General features: G+C 43.2%; 1 protein-coding gene across 6 annotated transcripts in view; it reads right to left on the minus strand.

Annotated features, from left to right (window-relative positions):
* Positions 1-15,109, minus strand: part of ADCY4 (adenylate cyclase 4) — a 107,011-nt gene that overhangs the window by 47,821 nt on the left and 44,081 nt on the right. For all 6 annotated transcript variants that reach the window (XM_058180816.1, XM_058180817.1, XM_058180814.1 and 3 more), the window contains 5 exons: positions 14,806-14,917; positions 11,006-11,133; positions 8,230-8,388; positions 3,635-3,764; positions 2,016-2,198 (listed from right to left, as the gene is read on the minus strand). In XM_058180816.1, the coding sequence (XP_058036799.1) occupies positions 2,016-2,198; positions 3,635-3,764; positions 8,230-8,388; positions 11,006-11,133; positions 14,806-14,917 (712 nt within the window). The remainder of the gene's footprint in view (positions 1-2,015; positions 2,199-3,634; positions 3,765-8,229; positions 8,389-11,005; positions 11,134-14,805; positions 14,918-15,109) is intronic.

Below are 15,109 nucleotides of genomic sequence, written 5' to 3' on the forward strand. Positions count from 1 at the left end.
ATATAAAATGTCCTACAGATGGCATATGCCTCCAGAAAAATTGGCAAAAATGTTTAAAGATAAATCAGCTAAATGTTGGAAATGTCACCAGATTCCAGGATCTTACTATCATATGTGGTGGACTAGGTCTCTCCACATCTTTTGATCTTGCACTGTTTCTTCAAGTTGTTCTATGCTCTCAACTATGATGGTGTCCTATATACTACTTCACAGTGTTTTACAGCCCCCACTAAGCAATTTACGGAGTCAGCATATTGCCTCCAACGATCTGGGTTCTCATTTTACCAACCTGGGAAGGATGGAAGGCTGAGTCAACTTTTATCTGGTGAGAATCGAACTGCCAAACTGCAGTCACCTGGCAGTCAGCAGAAGTAGCCTGCAGTACTGCATTCTGACTACTGCGCCACCTTGGCTCAAATAATTGGACAGACATATTTGTGTTGGTTGTTTGGCTTGGAGGTATGAGTTTAAAATAGTTTTTAGTTTCAAATCTCAATGTAAGCTATTTTGGAATAAAACTGAACTTCAGCCAGGGAGCCACTGAACTGTCAAACTGCTGGCAGCCAGCACTCACAAGAAGTAGCCTGCAATACTGCATTCTAACCATTGCACCCCCACGGCTCTTTTACCACTAATTCTTCCCAACATAATTGCTTTCTCAAATGAATTCTCCCTCATGACATCACCAAAATGCAATTTTGTGATTTCCCCCCCCCACTTCTAGTGACATGAGCTCCAATCCTTCCTTGTGGGTCATCTTTGCTAACCAAATAAATATGTGTCCAAGAGTGTAACTACAATAAATTACACTTATTAGTTCATAAGATTATTTACCAAAATGTTCTACCTGTAAATGAATACTTTAATTTCAACCATAATAATACAAGGGCCATCAATAGATTTAAACTCAATGTAATTTGCTCTAATCTTAATTGTAGGAAATATGACTTTTGCAACAGAGTAATAAATGTCTGGAACAATCTACCTGAACCTGTTGTTAGTCTCTCTAATCCCCATACCTTTTACCGTAAACTGTCTACCGTGGATCTTTCATGTTTTTAAGAAGTCCCTAAGGGAATGTGCATAAGTGCACCAGCGTGCCTACCGTCCCTGTCCTATATTCCCTAATTATACGTAATTGTTCTATCTGTTTATGGCTATGTTTTGCCAATTTATATCCTTTTTTGTGTGTGCCAAATTTTTTTCATGTGTCCATGTCTGTGTCTACTCTGTTACTTGTTTTCTTGTATTTGTTGACAAATAAAATAAATAAATAAATATGAAATAATCTGAAATTCACAGACATTGTGCCAATCCTATCATGCTATATACAGAATGGAACAATGATCAGGTTAGCTAGCCAAAAGAAGGTTTTCTCCTGCTAGACATCATTATTATTATTATTATTAATTATTATTAATTATTATTATTATTATTATTATTATTATTATTATTATTATTATTATTATTATTATTATTATTATTTATTAGATTTCTATACCACCCTTCTCCCGAAGGACTCAAGGCGGTGTACAGCCAAAATAAAAACAAACAATACAATATACAATTAAAACAAGAATTAAAAAACTTATTACACAATTGGCCTAAGACTTTAAAACATTTAAAATTCTAAAAACCCATTAAAATTCATAATATAAAGTTAAAAACCAACAAAATTTAAGCCAGCCCCGCGTGAATAAATAAATGTGTTTTCAATTCGCGGCGGAAGGTCCGAAGGTCAGATATTTGGCGTAAACCAGGGGGAAGTTTGTTCCAGAGGGTAGGAGCCCCCACAGAGAAGGATCTTCCACTGGGGGCCGCCAGCCGACATTGTTTGGCAGACGGCACCCTGAGAAGTCCCTCTCTGTGTGAGCGTACGGGTCGGTGGGAGGCATGAGGTAACAGAGGCGGTCCCGTAAGTACCCAGGCCCTAAGCCATGAAGCGCTTTAAAGGTAGTAACCAGAACCTTGAAGTGCACCCAAAAGACCACAGGCAGCCAGGCAGCCAGACATACCGAATGGTTATTCCGAACAAATCCTGTGGACTCTGCCGGCAGATTGTCCAGAGGTTTGAGGTTGGCAAAAGGTTTGGCAGCTCCCCACGATTCCAGGTAGCGCGTCATCCGGACCGAGGCCCTCATCATGAAGGTCTCACCTGGCGCAGGTGAGAGAATGTCACGAGAGCTTTCTTCTTCAGCCTAAATATCAAAGAAACCAGAAATGCAAGGAAGGCTCATCGTGAGTTGCAAATCTCACTCTTGTTAGCGAAAACGTATCAACTCCCAGTTTTGAATGGCTTTCTGCGTAGTAAAATCATGTAGAAGGAGGACAGGATAACACTGAGATGGTGATAAAATTCCTCAAGAACCCATTGGTAAAATCTAAAGCGGTTCGCTGGCTGCGCATGCGCGTTGCGCACCAAAAGCGTGCTGCGCAAGGACATGCATACTGCACACCACACACCAAATGTGAGGTGCACGCATGCCAGAGGTGGGTTTCATCAGGTTCTGACCAGTTCTGGAAAACCGGTAGCAGAAATTTTGAGTAGTTCAGAGAACCAGTAGTAAAAATTCTAACTGGCCCCGCTCCCATCTATTCTCTGCCTCCCAAGTCCCAGCTGATCGGGAGAAATTGGCAGTAACCTTCACCTGGAATGGGGAGGGAATGGAGATTTTATAGTATCCTTCCTCTGCCACGCCCACCAAGCCATGCCAGGCCCACCAAGCCACGGCCACAGAACCGGTACTAAAAAATTTTGAAACCCACCACTGACACGTGCAGTACGTGGCAAAAGGAGGCATGGGGTAAGTAGAATAGCATGCGGGAGGTATGTGATCAGCTGTGGCACACAATCTTTGTTCATTACTCTTAAAATATTTTTTTTACAACCTATTCTGGTTAGCCATCACTGAGCTAGTATATCATAAAAATTGAGGTTTATCGTAAATTCAGCCCTTATTGTGCTTAGAAGATGCAGATGATATTAGGAAAATATTCAACCCTATTGATAAAAGCAACTTCCTTGTTGTAGGAACTTGAATTTGATATTGGTTCCATCTAGCCGTTATTATGTCATGCAGATCTCTAACACTGAGTATCTTCCAATTGTGACTTCTTGGAAGGACCGGAAAGTGACATAGGTGACAACTTTTCCATACAGGTAGTCCTTGACTTATGACCACAATTGAGCACAAAATTTCTGTTGCTATGCAAGACAGTTGTTAAGTGAATGTTGTCCCATTTTGCGACCTTTCTTGCCTCTGGAGCCTGGGGAGAACAAAAAACCAGTCCCACGAGAAGTTGGGAAATGGGCCATTTCTGGCCTCTGAGAGGGTGGGGAAGGTTGTTTTCACCCTCCCCAGGCTCCTAGAAAGCCTCTGGAGTCTGGGGAGGGCAAAAATCAGGCCTACTGGGCCCACCATGCCATTGCGTGCCAAAAGCGGGGGGAGTGCAGAGGGTCACGTGTGCATGCATGGGGGGGGTGCATTGAATTATGGGTGTGGGTACATGCGTGTGTGACACACACCCCCCCGCACTCCCCCCCCTCGCTTTTGGCACATGATGGCAAAAAAGTTAGCTATCACTGACAAAGAATGAATCCACTGGGCTATAAAGTTGTTTGGAAGCTTCTTACTCTGGGATCAACAACTAAGAATGTCTTGATGCGGTTCTCCCTCAAGTAAGAGTCTCGCACACAGCAAACTTCCTCCACGTTGTACATTCCACCCAGGTGCGAAAAGGTAGCTTCTGTGATGTGAACTCTCCTGAAAGAGAAATGTTGCAGTAATGAGACCACAAATTACTGTCCTCTGTACAAAATCCATTTTTTCACTGAAGGTCAAATCCAAAATAGATTATTAATGTGGATCACTAGACCTCTGAATTAGGCCCATCCAGTTCAGAAAGTTAATTTATCCAGTAGAATACAATAATATATAATTATCTGGTCAGGGTGGTGATGGCCAGTTCAAGATTTAATCCAAATTGATGATCCACATTGGGAAGCTGATTAAATCTAGAGATCCGGTTGGATCAGCTTCAAATCTGCTTGCCAAATAAAATCTCTGGGAGATCGAATGACCTTCAAGGTTCCTTCCAACTCTTGTTATTCTGTTAGGTTGCTCCTGTGTTTTACACATTTGCACCTTTGCTTGTGCTGTTTCACTTTTCTCCTCTTGGGGGCAGCACTGTCCATATATTTCAGTCAAATTCTGAGAAATCCAGAGGAGAATTCTTACTCATTTTGCTAGATTGGCTTTAAGCGAAGGCACAAATACTTTTGAAATAAGACATAAAAAAAAATAGCTTACTTTATTGGAATAGTTATAGCAAAGGGGATAAAGTAGCCAACCACAGGTGATAAAAGTTGATCAACTTTTAATCTGATCAATTTTTTTTTTAGTTCTGAAGGGGAAAAAAAAAAATCAACCCTTGCAGATACTAAATCTGGCCATTTAGAATCAGATGAGTCCCACTCTCTCAATTGTATCCAGGGATGGGCTTTAAAAATTTTAGCAAGGACTTCTCTGCCCAGTTGCTGGGTGGGCGTGGCCATGGTGGGTGTGGCCTAGTCGACCTCCTGCACCATGGTGGTGGTGGTGGGAGGATTTTTTGCCCTTCCGGGTCCCAGAAGCCCTTCTCAAGCCTCCGGGAGGGTGAAAACAGCCTCCCCAGGCTCCGGAGGCCCTCTGGAGGCTGGAAACAGGCCCATTTCTGGTCTTCCTGAACTTCCGGTAGGCCTGTTTTTCACCATCCCCAAGTCTCCGTGCGTGCCCTGCACTTAAAGGTAAAGGTTCCCCTCGCACATATGTTCTAGTCGTTGCCGACTCTAGGGGGCGGTGCTCATCTCCATTTCAAAGCCGAAGAGCCAGCGCTGTCCGAAGACGTCTCCGTGGTCATGTGGCCGTCATGACTAAACGCCAAAGGCGCACGGAACGCTGTTACCTTCCCACCAAAGGTGGTCCCTATTTTTTCTGCTTGCATTTTTATGTGCTTTCGAAACTGCTAGGTTGGCAGAAGCTGGGACAAGTAACGGGAGCTCACCCCGTTACGCGGCAGCACTAGGGATTTGAACCGCTGAGCTGCTGACCTTTCGATCGACAAGCTCAACGTCCTAGCCCCTGAGCCACCACGTCCCTACACTTACCTGCATCCAAAAAGGGGCCGTGTGGGGACTCCGGGGAGGGGAGGGGAGGGGTGGGTGGGGCCAGCCAAGAGTGGAATTGCACAGAATCTTAACTAGTGGTTCTCCTGAACAGTTGAGAACCCCCAGCAGCCCACCCCTGATTGCATCTATCTTCACCATCTTTCATCAGGACCATATTACTACCTCCAACCCTGATAGTAGATAGTACCAGGAGATGAATGGAGATTTATTTATTTTTTGTCACAATGGTATATATAAGCATAAGCATAAAATAACTATACGAATATAAGCATGTATATAAGTATAAGCATGAAATAATTATACAAGTTGGATACAATCAAGGGGAACATTAGGACAGGATCGGTAGGCCCGCTTGTGGTCTTATGCTCAAGCCTTACAGACCTCTTAGGAATGGAGTGAGGTCAATAGTAAATAGTTTTTGGTTAAAGCTATGGGGATTTTGGAAAGAGACCACAGAGTCAGGTAGTGCATTCCAGGCATTAACAGCTCTGTTACTGAAGTCATATTTTCTGCAATCGAGTTTGGAGCGGTTCACATTAAGGTTAAATCTATTGTGTGCTTGTGTATGGTTGCGACTGAAGCTGAAGTAGTCTTCAACAGGAAGGACATTGTAACAGATGATTCTATGAGTTAAGCTCAGGTCATGCTGAAGGCGGCGGAGTTCTAAATTTTCTAAGCCCAGCATTTCAAGCCTGGTGGCATAAGGTATTTTGTTGTAATCAAAGGAGTGGAGAACTCTTCTTGTAAAATATTTCTGGACATGCTCAATTGTATTAATGTCTGAAATGAGGTGTGGGTTCCAGACAGGCGAGCTGTATTCAAGAATTGGTCTTACAAATGTTTTGTATGCTCTGGTTAGTAGTGTAATATTTCTGGAGAAGAAGCTACATAAGGTTAAGTTTACAACTCTTAAAGCCTTTTTTGCGATGTAGTTGCAATGGGCTTTGGCACTTAAATCATTTGATATGAAAACTCCAAGGTCTTTAATGGGATAAGGTTCATCTACAAGGTAATGTCCATCAAGCTTGTATTTAGTGTTCAGATTCTTTTTTCCAATGTATAAGACAGAGCATTTGCTGGTTGAGATTTGGAGTTGCCATATTTTTGACCATTCCGACACAAAGTCAAGGTCTTTTTGAAGGGTAGCCGTATTGTTGGCAGTGTTAAATAGTTTAACATCATCAATGAAGAGAACACAATTACTTATAATATGGTCAGAGGTCGTTAATGTATAATATGAAGAGTGTTGGTCCTAGAATGCTGCCTTGGAGGACACCGCTATTGACAGGAGCAGGATTTGATAGGGCACTTCCTATTTTGACCACTTGTTGTCTGTTACATCTCTATCTCACCTTTCTTTGGGAAGATCCAAGACTGTAAAAAAAAAAACAACCCAGTGGAATCTTTACATCTGCTTCTTCTCCTTTGGTTATCTCACACAACAATCTCACAAAGGAGCACCTCACTTCCCCACTTCAAGCCAGTTATTTTAGGGACACACACACCCCCAAGAGAAAATTCATCCAAGGAGTAGGATGAAGTTGTTTGGGTTCAGATGAAGACAGTTTCCAGCTCTTGGTGTTCTTTGGGGAGGCTCCTATCATGTTCCCCATGTGATTTGCGATTGTGGTGACATGTGATTGTGATGGCATGCAGACAACAACACATAGATATACTTGTTGTCCCAATCAGTGTAAACTTGAGGATCTCATGACAATGTGGCAGAACGTAATTAATATTGTTAGTTACTGGGCAAGATCTGTTTAATTTGTACATGTTTTAATTTTGTATTTTATATTTTACATTTTAGGTCATGTAGTATGCCTTACTTTAATTGTGATGCTTCTGATACTAATAAATGAACAAGCTCTTGGTATCTAGCAAAAAGCCAGGATTGGTCTCATTCATGGATAGTATTCACTTACCTTTGCTACCGGTTCGCAAATGTGACCTCTATGCATGCTCAGGGCCTTCCACGCATGCACAGATCGTCAAAAATGGGATGTGATGACATCCGGATGGAGCCTCTCACAGTTACCAGTTCACCTGAGCCGGGTAGAACCAGCTGAATACCACCACTGGTTCTTTTAGCCCAAGATGGGGTTAACTTTCCAAGAAGATAAAAAAACGTCTATAGAAATCATGTGTTGGAGAAAGAATTCTTCCATAGGAAAACTCTCCAAATGAATCACACATATAATAACCTTGCAGAGTGGATTGGACTGTGGGCCTAAGAAACTGTGGATGGATACGTGAAACCAGAGTTGTTCATTTTAGTACCACTAAAAATGGTGCTAAGGGGACGGGATGGCTCAGTGGCTAGGACATTGAATTTGTCGATCGAAAGGTCGGCAGTTTAGCAGTTCGAACCCCCAGTGCCGCGTAATGGAATGAGCTCCCGTTACTTGTCCAGTTTCTGCTAACCTAGCAGTTCAAAGGCACATAAAAATGCTAGTCGTAAAATAGGGACCACCTTTGGTGGGAAGGTAACAGTGTTCTGTGCGCCTTTGGCATTTAGTCATGCCGGCCGCATGACCACGGAGACCTCTTCGGACAGTGCTGGCTCTTCGGCTTTGAAACAGAGATGAGCACCGCCCTCTAGAGTCAGGAACGACTAGCACATATGTGCAAGGGGAACCTTTACCTAACAATGATGCCTGTTCACTAGCAACACTTCTTCTTCCTCAGGAAAAAAAATAAATAAAAACAGTCTAGTTGCCTTTTGAAAAAGCACCTTTGAGACAACTATAACCTGGATGACTGGGAATCTCCACAGACCATAACCAAAAGCACATAAACTTAATTGTAATGTTCACTGCAATTTGTTTCCATGTAATTGGCATCCAGTAGAAATCACAGTAATTTTCTGTGTATCCTAAGATACAGTGCACAATTTGTGTTATTCGCATAGTGACCCCATCGTGTTGTGGTGTCACTTGCCCCCTTTTCCCCTCCCCCCACAAATTCCTGAATCTGAGTCACTAAAGCCCACATTCAAAGCTAAGCCAAAGACATAAACACCTTCTGTGATATTTGGGAGCACACCCTCTGATTCCTCTCACCCTGGCACGCCTCCTGCCTCCATGTGATTGGCTAATGTCACATCATCAGACCAGACATCATATTGCCACTTTTGAAGACCAATCACCCCACACAGGACATTTCCCGAATGGACTCCAACTCTCATATTGATGTCCACTCCGGTGGCGTCACGCAGCTTCCTGAGGGGGGGAAGAAATGGAACATAGTGTTGTTCTATTTCGTTAAGCAATCTGAGCCAAGATTCTTAAAAAAGTTTACATATCCATGCTTCATTAGATAGCAGCGCCCAACCAATGCAGGCTGATATCCAAAAGCTAAGCAGAGTTGGAATTCATAGTTGGAAATCTTAGCTCTGGAGGGTAAACGCCACTCATAGAAAATAAATTCAGACTAGAACAATGGCAAACTAGGCGTATTTTTTGGGTAGTATATATATATAAGACGCACCTTAGTTTTTGGGGAGGAAAATAAGAAAAAAGTTGATTGGCAGGTAGATCGGCCTCCCTGAATACCCCCAATCAGCTGTCTCCAGAGGTGAATTTTAGCAACAGGTTCCTTAGTTGTGAGCTCTGTGCCTTGCCTTTTTTTTTTTTTTTTTGGCTTTTTTTTCTGCCTCTAAAAGCCTCTGAAACAGAGCTTCAAAAAAAAAAAAAAAGCCTCTGAAGCTCTGTTTGGGGGCTTCTTTTCTGTAGGGGCTTTTTTTCTGCAGCTCTGTTTGAGGGCTTTTTTATGAAGATTCATTTCTGATGCTTTTTCGGCTTCTGAAACCTCTATTTGAGTAGATGGGTGGGGCTACATTCAGAGTATAAGACACACCCAGATTTTCACCATCTTTTTTAGGGGAAAAAGGTGCGTCTTATACTCCAAAAAATACGGTACTTCTGTACGAAGAGAAGAGAAGAGAAGAGAAGAGAAGAGAAGAGAAGAGAAGAGAAGAGAAGAGAAGAGAAGAGAAGAGAAGAGAAGAGAGACTAGTCTAGACTAGAAAGAACAAAACAGAACAGAACTCGTTATTGGCCAGGTGTGAGTGGACCAACAAGGAATTTGTCTCTAGTACATAAGCTCACAGTGTGCATATAAACAGCAGGTAATAGGTCATAGATCATAATCATAGTTATAAACATTAATCATAAGTTACAAACAACAAAATTATTAATTATTACTATTACAGGTAGTCCTTGTCTTACAACAGTTCATTTAGTGACCGCTTGAAGTTACAATGAAAATTACACTGAAAAGAAAGTGACCTATGACCCTTTTTCACACTTATGACCATTGCAGCATCCCCATGGTCACGTGATCAAAATTCAGATTGGTAACTGACTCATATTTATAACAATTGAAGAATCCCTGATGTCACGCAATCACGTTTTGTGACCCTCTGACCAGCAAAGCTAATAAGGAAGCCAGATTCACTTAAAAACCATGCCGTTACTTTAGCAACTGCAGCGATTCACTTAACAGCTGTGACAGGAAGCATCACAAAATGGGGCAAACCTGATTTAACAAATGCCTTGCTTAGGAACAAAAAGTTTGGGTTCAATTGGGGCTATAAGTCAAGGACTACCTGCATATAAAAACATGGAATTGGTGGTGACGTCAACATCCCTGACTCAAAGGAAATTTTTATCTAGATCTTGTGGGTTGTTGTTGTTGTTTTTTCATTCAAACTTGGCAACGTTAAGATGTGTGAACTTCCCAGCATGCCAACTGGGAAATTCCAGGAGTTGAAGTCCACATATCATAAAGTTGCTATGAAAAACATTGATCTAATTAATAAGTAGTCAGGAAAGCAGATAGAGACAGAGATATAGCATTCTGCAAGTATTAGCAGCAACAAGAACCAATGGAATGATGACATAGAATTTTCTATTTCCCTGCTTGGAAACAGAAAGTCTTCAGTAAGTTATAACAACATGAAAAGTAGTGGCCAAAATTTGTGGAAAACTTTCGGGAAACCTGTATTTTTGAGGTTTGATGGCTAATAACACTTTTTTTTTTTTTTGGAATGTAGGAAGTTAGCACCCATCCCCCTCCTAAAAGAATGAAATATTTTAGAAAATATTAAAAAGGCAGAATATATTTCCCTGGATAAGAAATGGAGAAACATGTTTTAAGGACAAAGCAGCTTCCTGCAGCTTCCTGCCTCGCCCAACCTTTGTCAATGGGCCAGAGACAGAAACTCATTCTCCCCACCTTTGTCAATGGGACCGTCATCTGCAACACAATAGGACCCATCTAGCAACAGAAACTCACCACATGGCACCTGGGAAGATTACATCAGCCAGCAAGGCTAGCTAAGACCCCCACCCCCTGGGAGTCTGATAACCAATCAGGATACTCTTCCTGTGCCCCGGGAAGTTCAAAGCTTAGCGAGAGCATAAAGCCAGGGCGCGCACAGGACCTTGCCCTTTTTTCTGTTCAGGAACTCAAGCCATATGATCCTGACCACCATTAAACCATCTTTCCAAGCAGTCTCCATGTTTCCAGTGTCTTTTTCCCCACTTGGAACTGAACCCAGGTGGACGTTTCTTCCAACAGGAAGTTTCAAGAGAATCATATTTCACTTCTGGAATCATCTTCTAACTAACTCTTCTAATATCACTCCCATCTCAACCTCCCAAAGCATTTTTGTCTAATTAAAAATATCTACAATATCTCCAATTTAATTTATGGTGGGGTGGAGATTTCAAGCTGAATTTCCCCAACACCAAAGGCCTTTTGCTAGGCCAATAGAGCTACATTTTTTTCCTTCCTAGAAGTAGCATTACCAATATGAGAAATTCTCATACTTACTTGATGGACCGACACATGTCAAGTCCCATTTTGACGCAGTTAAGAGCATGGTTCGGCAAAGATACAGGTAATCCAGACACACAATAGTAGCAATCCCCTAAGATCTTGATCCTCATGCATTCATTATCCTATGGGGGTGGGGTGGGGGGTGGAAAACAGAAATATAATTCCATTCTGATGCCACCATTTTGGTCAACTAAACAGGAGGGATATTCAGTTTTGGTTTATAGACCACTCAGGGTAGCAAACAAATTTTCAGAATGAAAATAGAATCTAAGAAGATAGAGCACATATTAAAATTAACCATAGCCAAGCCACAAAGACTGCTAAGAATGACACATCAACAGATTTGCAGTTTTTCTAAACTTTGAGAGAATGGAGGCCCAGTAAAGCTTTAGAAAAAGGACTCAAAGGTGCCTTTTTCAGAAGGCACTGAAAAAGTCTTTCTTGATTTTTCTTTTGAAGATGTTTCGCTTCCCATTCAAGAAGCTACTTCAGCTTGGACAGGATAGTGGGGAATGGAAAGATTTATATTTCTTGCAGACAGCTGGTCATCTGCATCCTTTTAGAGGATGGTTGAAGCACTTGGAGGTTTATCTGTGTCCTCAAAGTCACCTGAGTGGTGCTCCTGGTTCCTGTAGTCTGCAACCTTAGGAGAAGGTCATCACAGAGGGCCTCTGTGGCTCAGACTGGTAAGACAGTCTGTTATTAACAGCAGCTGCCTGCAATTACTGCAGGTTCAAGCCCCACCAGGCCCAAGGTTGACTCAGCCTTCCATCCTTTATAAGGTAGGTAAAATGAGGACCCAGATTGTTGGGGGCAATAAGTTGACTTTGTATATAATATACAAATGGATGAAGACTATTGCTTGACATAGTGTAAGCCGCCCTGAGTCTTCGGAGAAGGGCGGGATATAAATGCAAATTTAAAAAAAAATTCTGCGATGGACTTCTGACAGTGAGGAGAACTATACAGGGACGTGCTGAGGAGTTTAACGGTTATCTATACGATAAAATCGTTCAGCTTCGGGATAGTCTGGACCAAAATTGCGATGATCCAGGCGAGATGACTGAGTCGCGTCTTGTTGAGGTGGTTTGGGATGAGTTTGATTCTGTAGCTCTCGAGGATGTGGACAGGCTGCTGGGGAGGTTACATGCAACTACATGTTTCCTGGACCCGTGTCCCTCCTGGTTAGTACTGGCTATTCAGGAAGTGACACAAGGCTGGCTCCGGGGAATTATAAATGCTTCATTGGTGGAAGGGGTTTTCCCTGCTGCCTTGAAAGAGGCGGTCGTAAGACCCCTCCTCAAGAAGCCTTCCCTGGACCCAGCTATTTTGGGGAATTACCGTCCAGTCTCCAACCTTCGCTTTGTCACGAAGGTTGTAGAGAGTGTAGTTGCATGGCAGCTTCCCCAGTACCTGGATGAAGCTATCTATCTAGACCCGTTCCAGTCCAGCTTCCGGCCTGGGCATAGTACGGAGACAGCTTTGGTCACGTTGGTGGATGACCTCTGGAGGGCCAGGGATAGGGGCTGTTCCTCTGCCCTGGTCCTATTAGATCTCTCAGCGGCTTTCGATACCATCGACCATGGTATCTTGCTGCACCGGTTGGAGAGTTTGGGACTGGGAGGCACCGTTTATCGGTGGTTCTCCTCCTATCTCTCTGACCGGTCGCAGACGGTGTTGACAGGGGGTCAGAGATCGTCCGCGAGATGCCTTACATGTGGGGTGCCTCAGGGGTCGATTCTCTTGCCTCTCCTGTTCAACATCTATATGAAGCCGCTGGGTGAGGTCATCAGTGGTTTTGGGGTGAGTTACCATCTGTACGCTGATGACACTCAGCTGTATTTTTCCACCCCGGACCACCCCAACGAAGTTGTTGAAGTGCTGTCCCGGTGCTTGGAAGCCGTACGGATCTGGATGGGGAGAAATAGACTCAAGCTCAATCCCTCCAAGACGGAGTGGCTGTGGATGCCGGCACCCCGGTACAGTCAGCTGCAACCGCGGCTGACTGTTGGGGGCGAGTTATTGGCCCCAATGGAAAGGGTGCGCAACTTGGGTGTCCTCCTGGATGGGCGGCTGTCGTTCGATGATCATCTGGCGGCCGTCTCCAGGAGGGCCTTTTACCAAGTACGCTTGGTCCGCCAGTTGCGCCCCTTCCTTGACTGGGATGCCTTATGCACGGTCACTCATGCTCTGGTTACATCTCGTTTGGACTATTGCAATGCTCTCTACATGGGGCTGCCCTTGAAGTGCACCTGGAGGCTGCAGCTAGTCCAGAATGCAGCTGCGCGAGTAGTAACGGGAGTCACTCGTTGCTCCCATGTAACACCACTACTACGCAGTCTGCACTGGCTTCCTGTGGTCTTTCGGGTGCGCTTTAAGATTTTGGTTACCACCTTTAAAGCGCTCCATGGCTTAGGGCCCGGGTACTTACGGGACTGCCTGCTGTTACCTCATACCTCCCACCGACTAGTACGCTCACACAGAGAGGGTCTTCTCAGGGTGCCATCCGCCAAACAATGTCGGCTGGCGGCCCCCAGGGGTAGGGCCTTCTCTGTGGGAGCTCCTACGCTTTGGAACGAACTTCCCCCTGGTTTACGCCAAGTGCCTGATCTTCCGACTTTTCGCCGTGAGCTGAAAACGCATTTATTTATCCAAGCGAGACTGGATTAAAAGTTTTACTTAATTTTAACTGGGGTTAGTTATTAATTTTTAGGTAATGGGGTTTTATCATTTTAATTGTAATTTTAAATTTTGGCCTGTTTAAATAAGTTTTTTAATTAGTTTTTATTGTGCATGATTTCTGTATTTTTATCTGACTGTAAACCGCCCTGAGCCCTTCGGGAGATAGGGCGGTATAAAAATTTGATTAAATAAATAAATATAGAATAGCCTCTCTTGCAGTTCTTAATGATCGGACAGTTCCATAACATGAGAGATGATTCTTTAATGAATCCCATTAAATGGGATTCATTAAATGGGAAATGAAACCGCTTAAAAGTCAATATTTGAAATTGTGCTGTGGAAACCACTGGTATCCAGCACAGAATTCGTAATGCAGGAACTTACTTACCATATTTTTTGGAGTATAACATGCACCGGAGTATAAAATGCACCTTAGTTTTTGAGGAGGAAAATAGGAAAAAAAAAATCTGCCTACCAGGTACTCATCTGGCTGGTGTTCTTAAGTCTGGTCAGCTTCAGCACATTACTTTGCTGTTTTTTATCCCCTGCTTGGGGATAAAAAACAGCTTCTAAAGCACAACCAATCTTAGGAGAGAAAAGCAATGAGAAAATCAGGCAAAACACGGAGATCGCTTTACTCACTAACGCCTCATTAAGGATGAAAAAAAGCTTCACAGCTGAGAGTTGGAAGGAGCAGGCAAAGCAGGGAAGATCGCTTCCCTGAAAAAAAAAGCTTAGCGCTGAGTTCACTTCACTCGCTAGTGCCTCATTAGGGCTGAAAAAAAAAGCTTCAAAAAAGCTACATTCGAAGTATAAGACACACCCAAATTTTCAGCCTCTTTTAGGAGGGGAAAAAGTGTGTCTTATACTCCAAAAAATACAGTACTTACTTACTTTTACTTATTTATTTATTTGCTTGCCACCCATCTCACCATGAGGTCCTCGTAAAGGATATCAACAAAGGTATCAATAGGATATCTGAATGAGATGGTCTATGTTGCACCAACTGTCACTTCCAGGTACTTTCCAAAGATAGCCAAGACAGAATATAACCAAGGCATGCATAATCTTTGTGGGTTATCTGATTTATTTGGAGGGACACCATCACTCACCTTGGCAATCTGATCAAACTTGCCAAAGAGTTCATTGAGCATCAACACCAGCTCTTTGGGAGAACATTCACTGGCCAAAAGTGTGAAGCCGACAATATCTGCATAGAGGATGCTGCGGGAGGAGAAAGGCAAAGGAAAGAGGAAAAGTGCTTCAAAAGCATTGTCTACAGCAGGGGTGTCAAACACAAGGCCATGGGCCGGACAAAAGGCCAATGGGCAGCCACACCTGCCCAGCCCCCTGAGGTCAACTACAGCCTTGACGTGGCCTTTAATGAAATTGAGTTTGATACCCCTGGTCTATAAA

This window comes from Ahaetulla prasina, chromosome 4 (assembly GCF_028640845.1).
Source record: "Ahaetulla prasina isolate Xishuangbanna chromosome 4, ASM2864084v1, whole genome shotgun sequence".
Classification (NCBI taxonomy): Eukaryota; Metazoa; Chordata; class Lepidosauria; order Squamata; family Colubridae; genus Ahaetulla; species Ahaetulla prasina.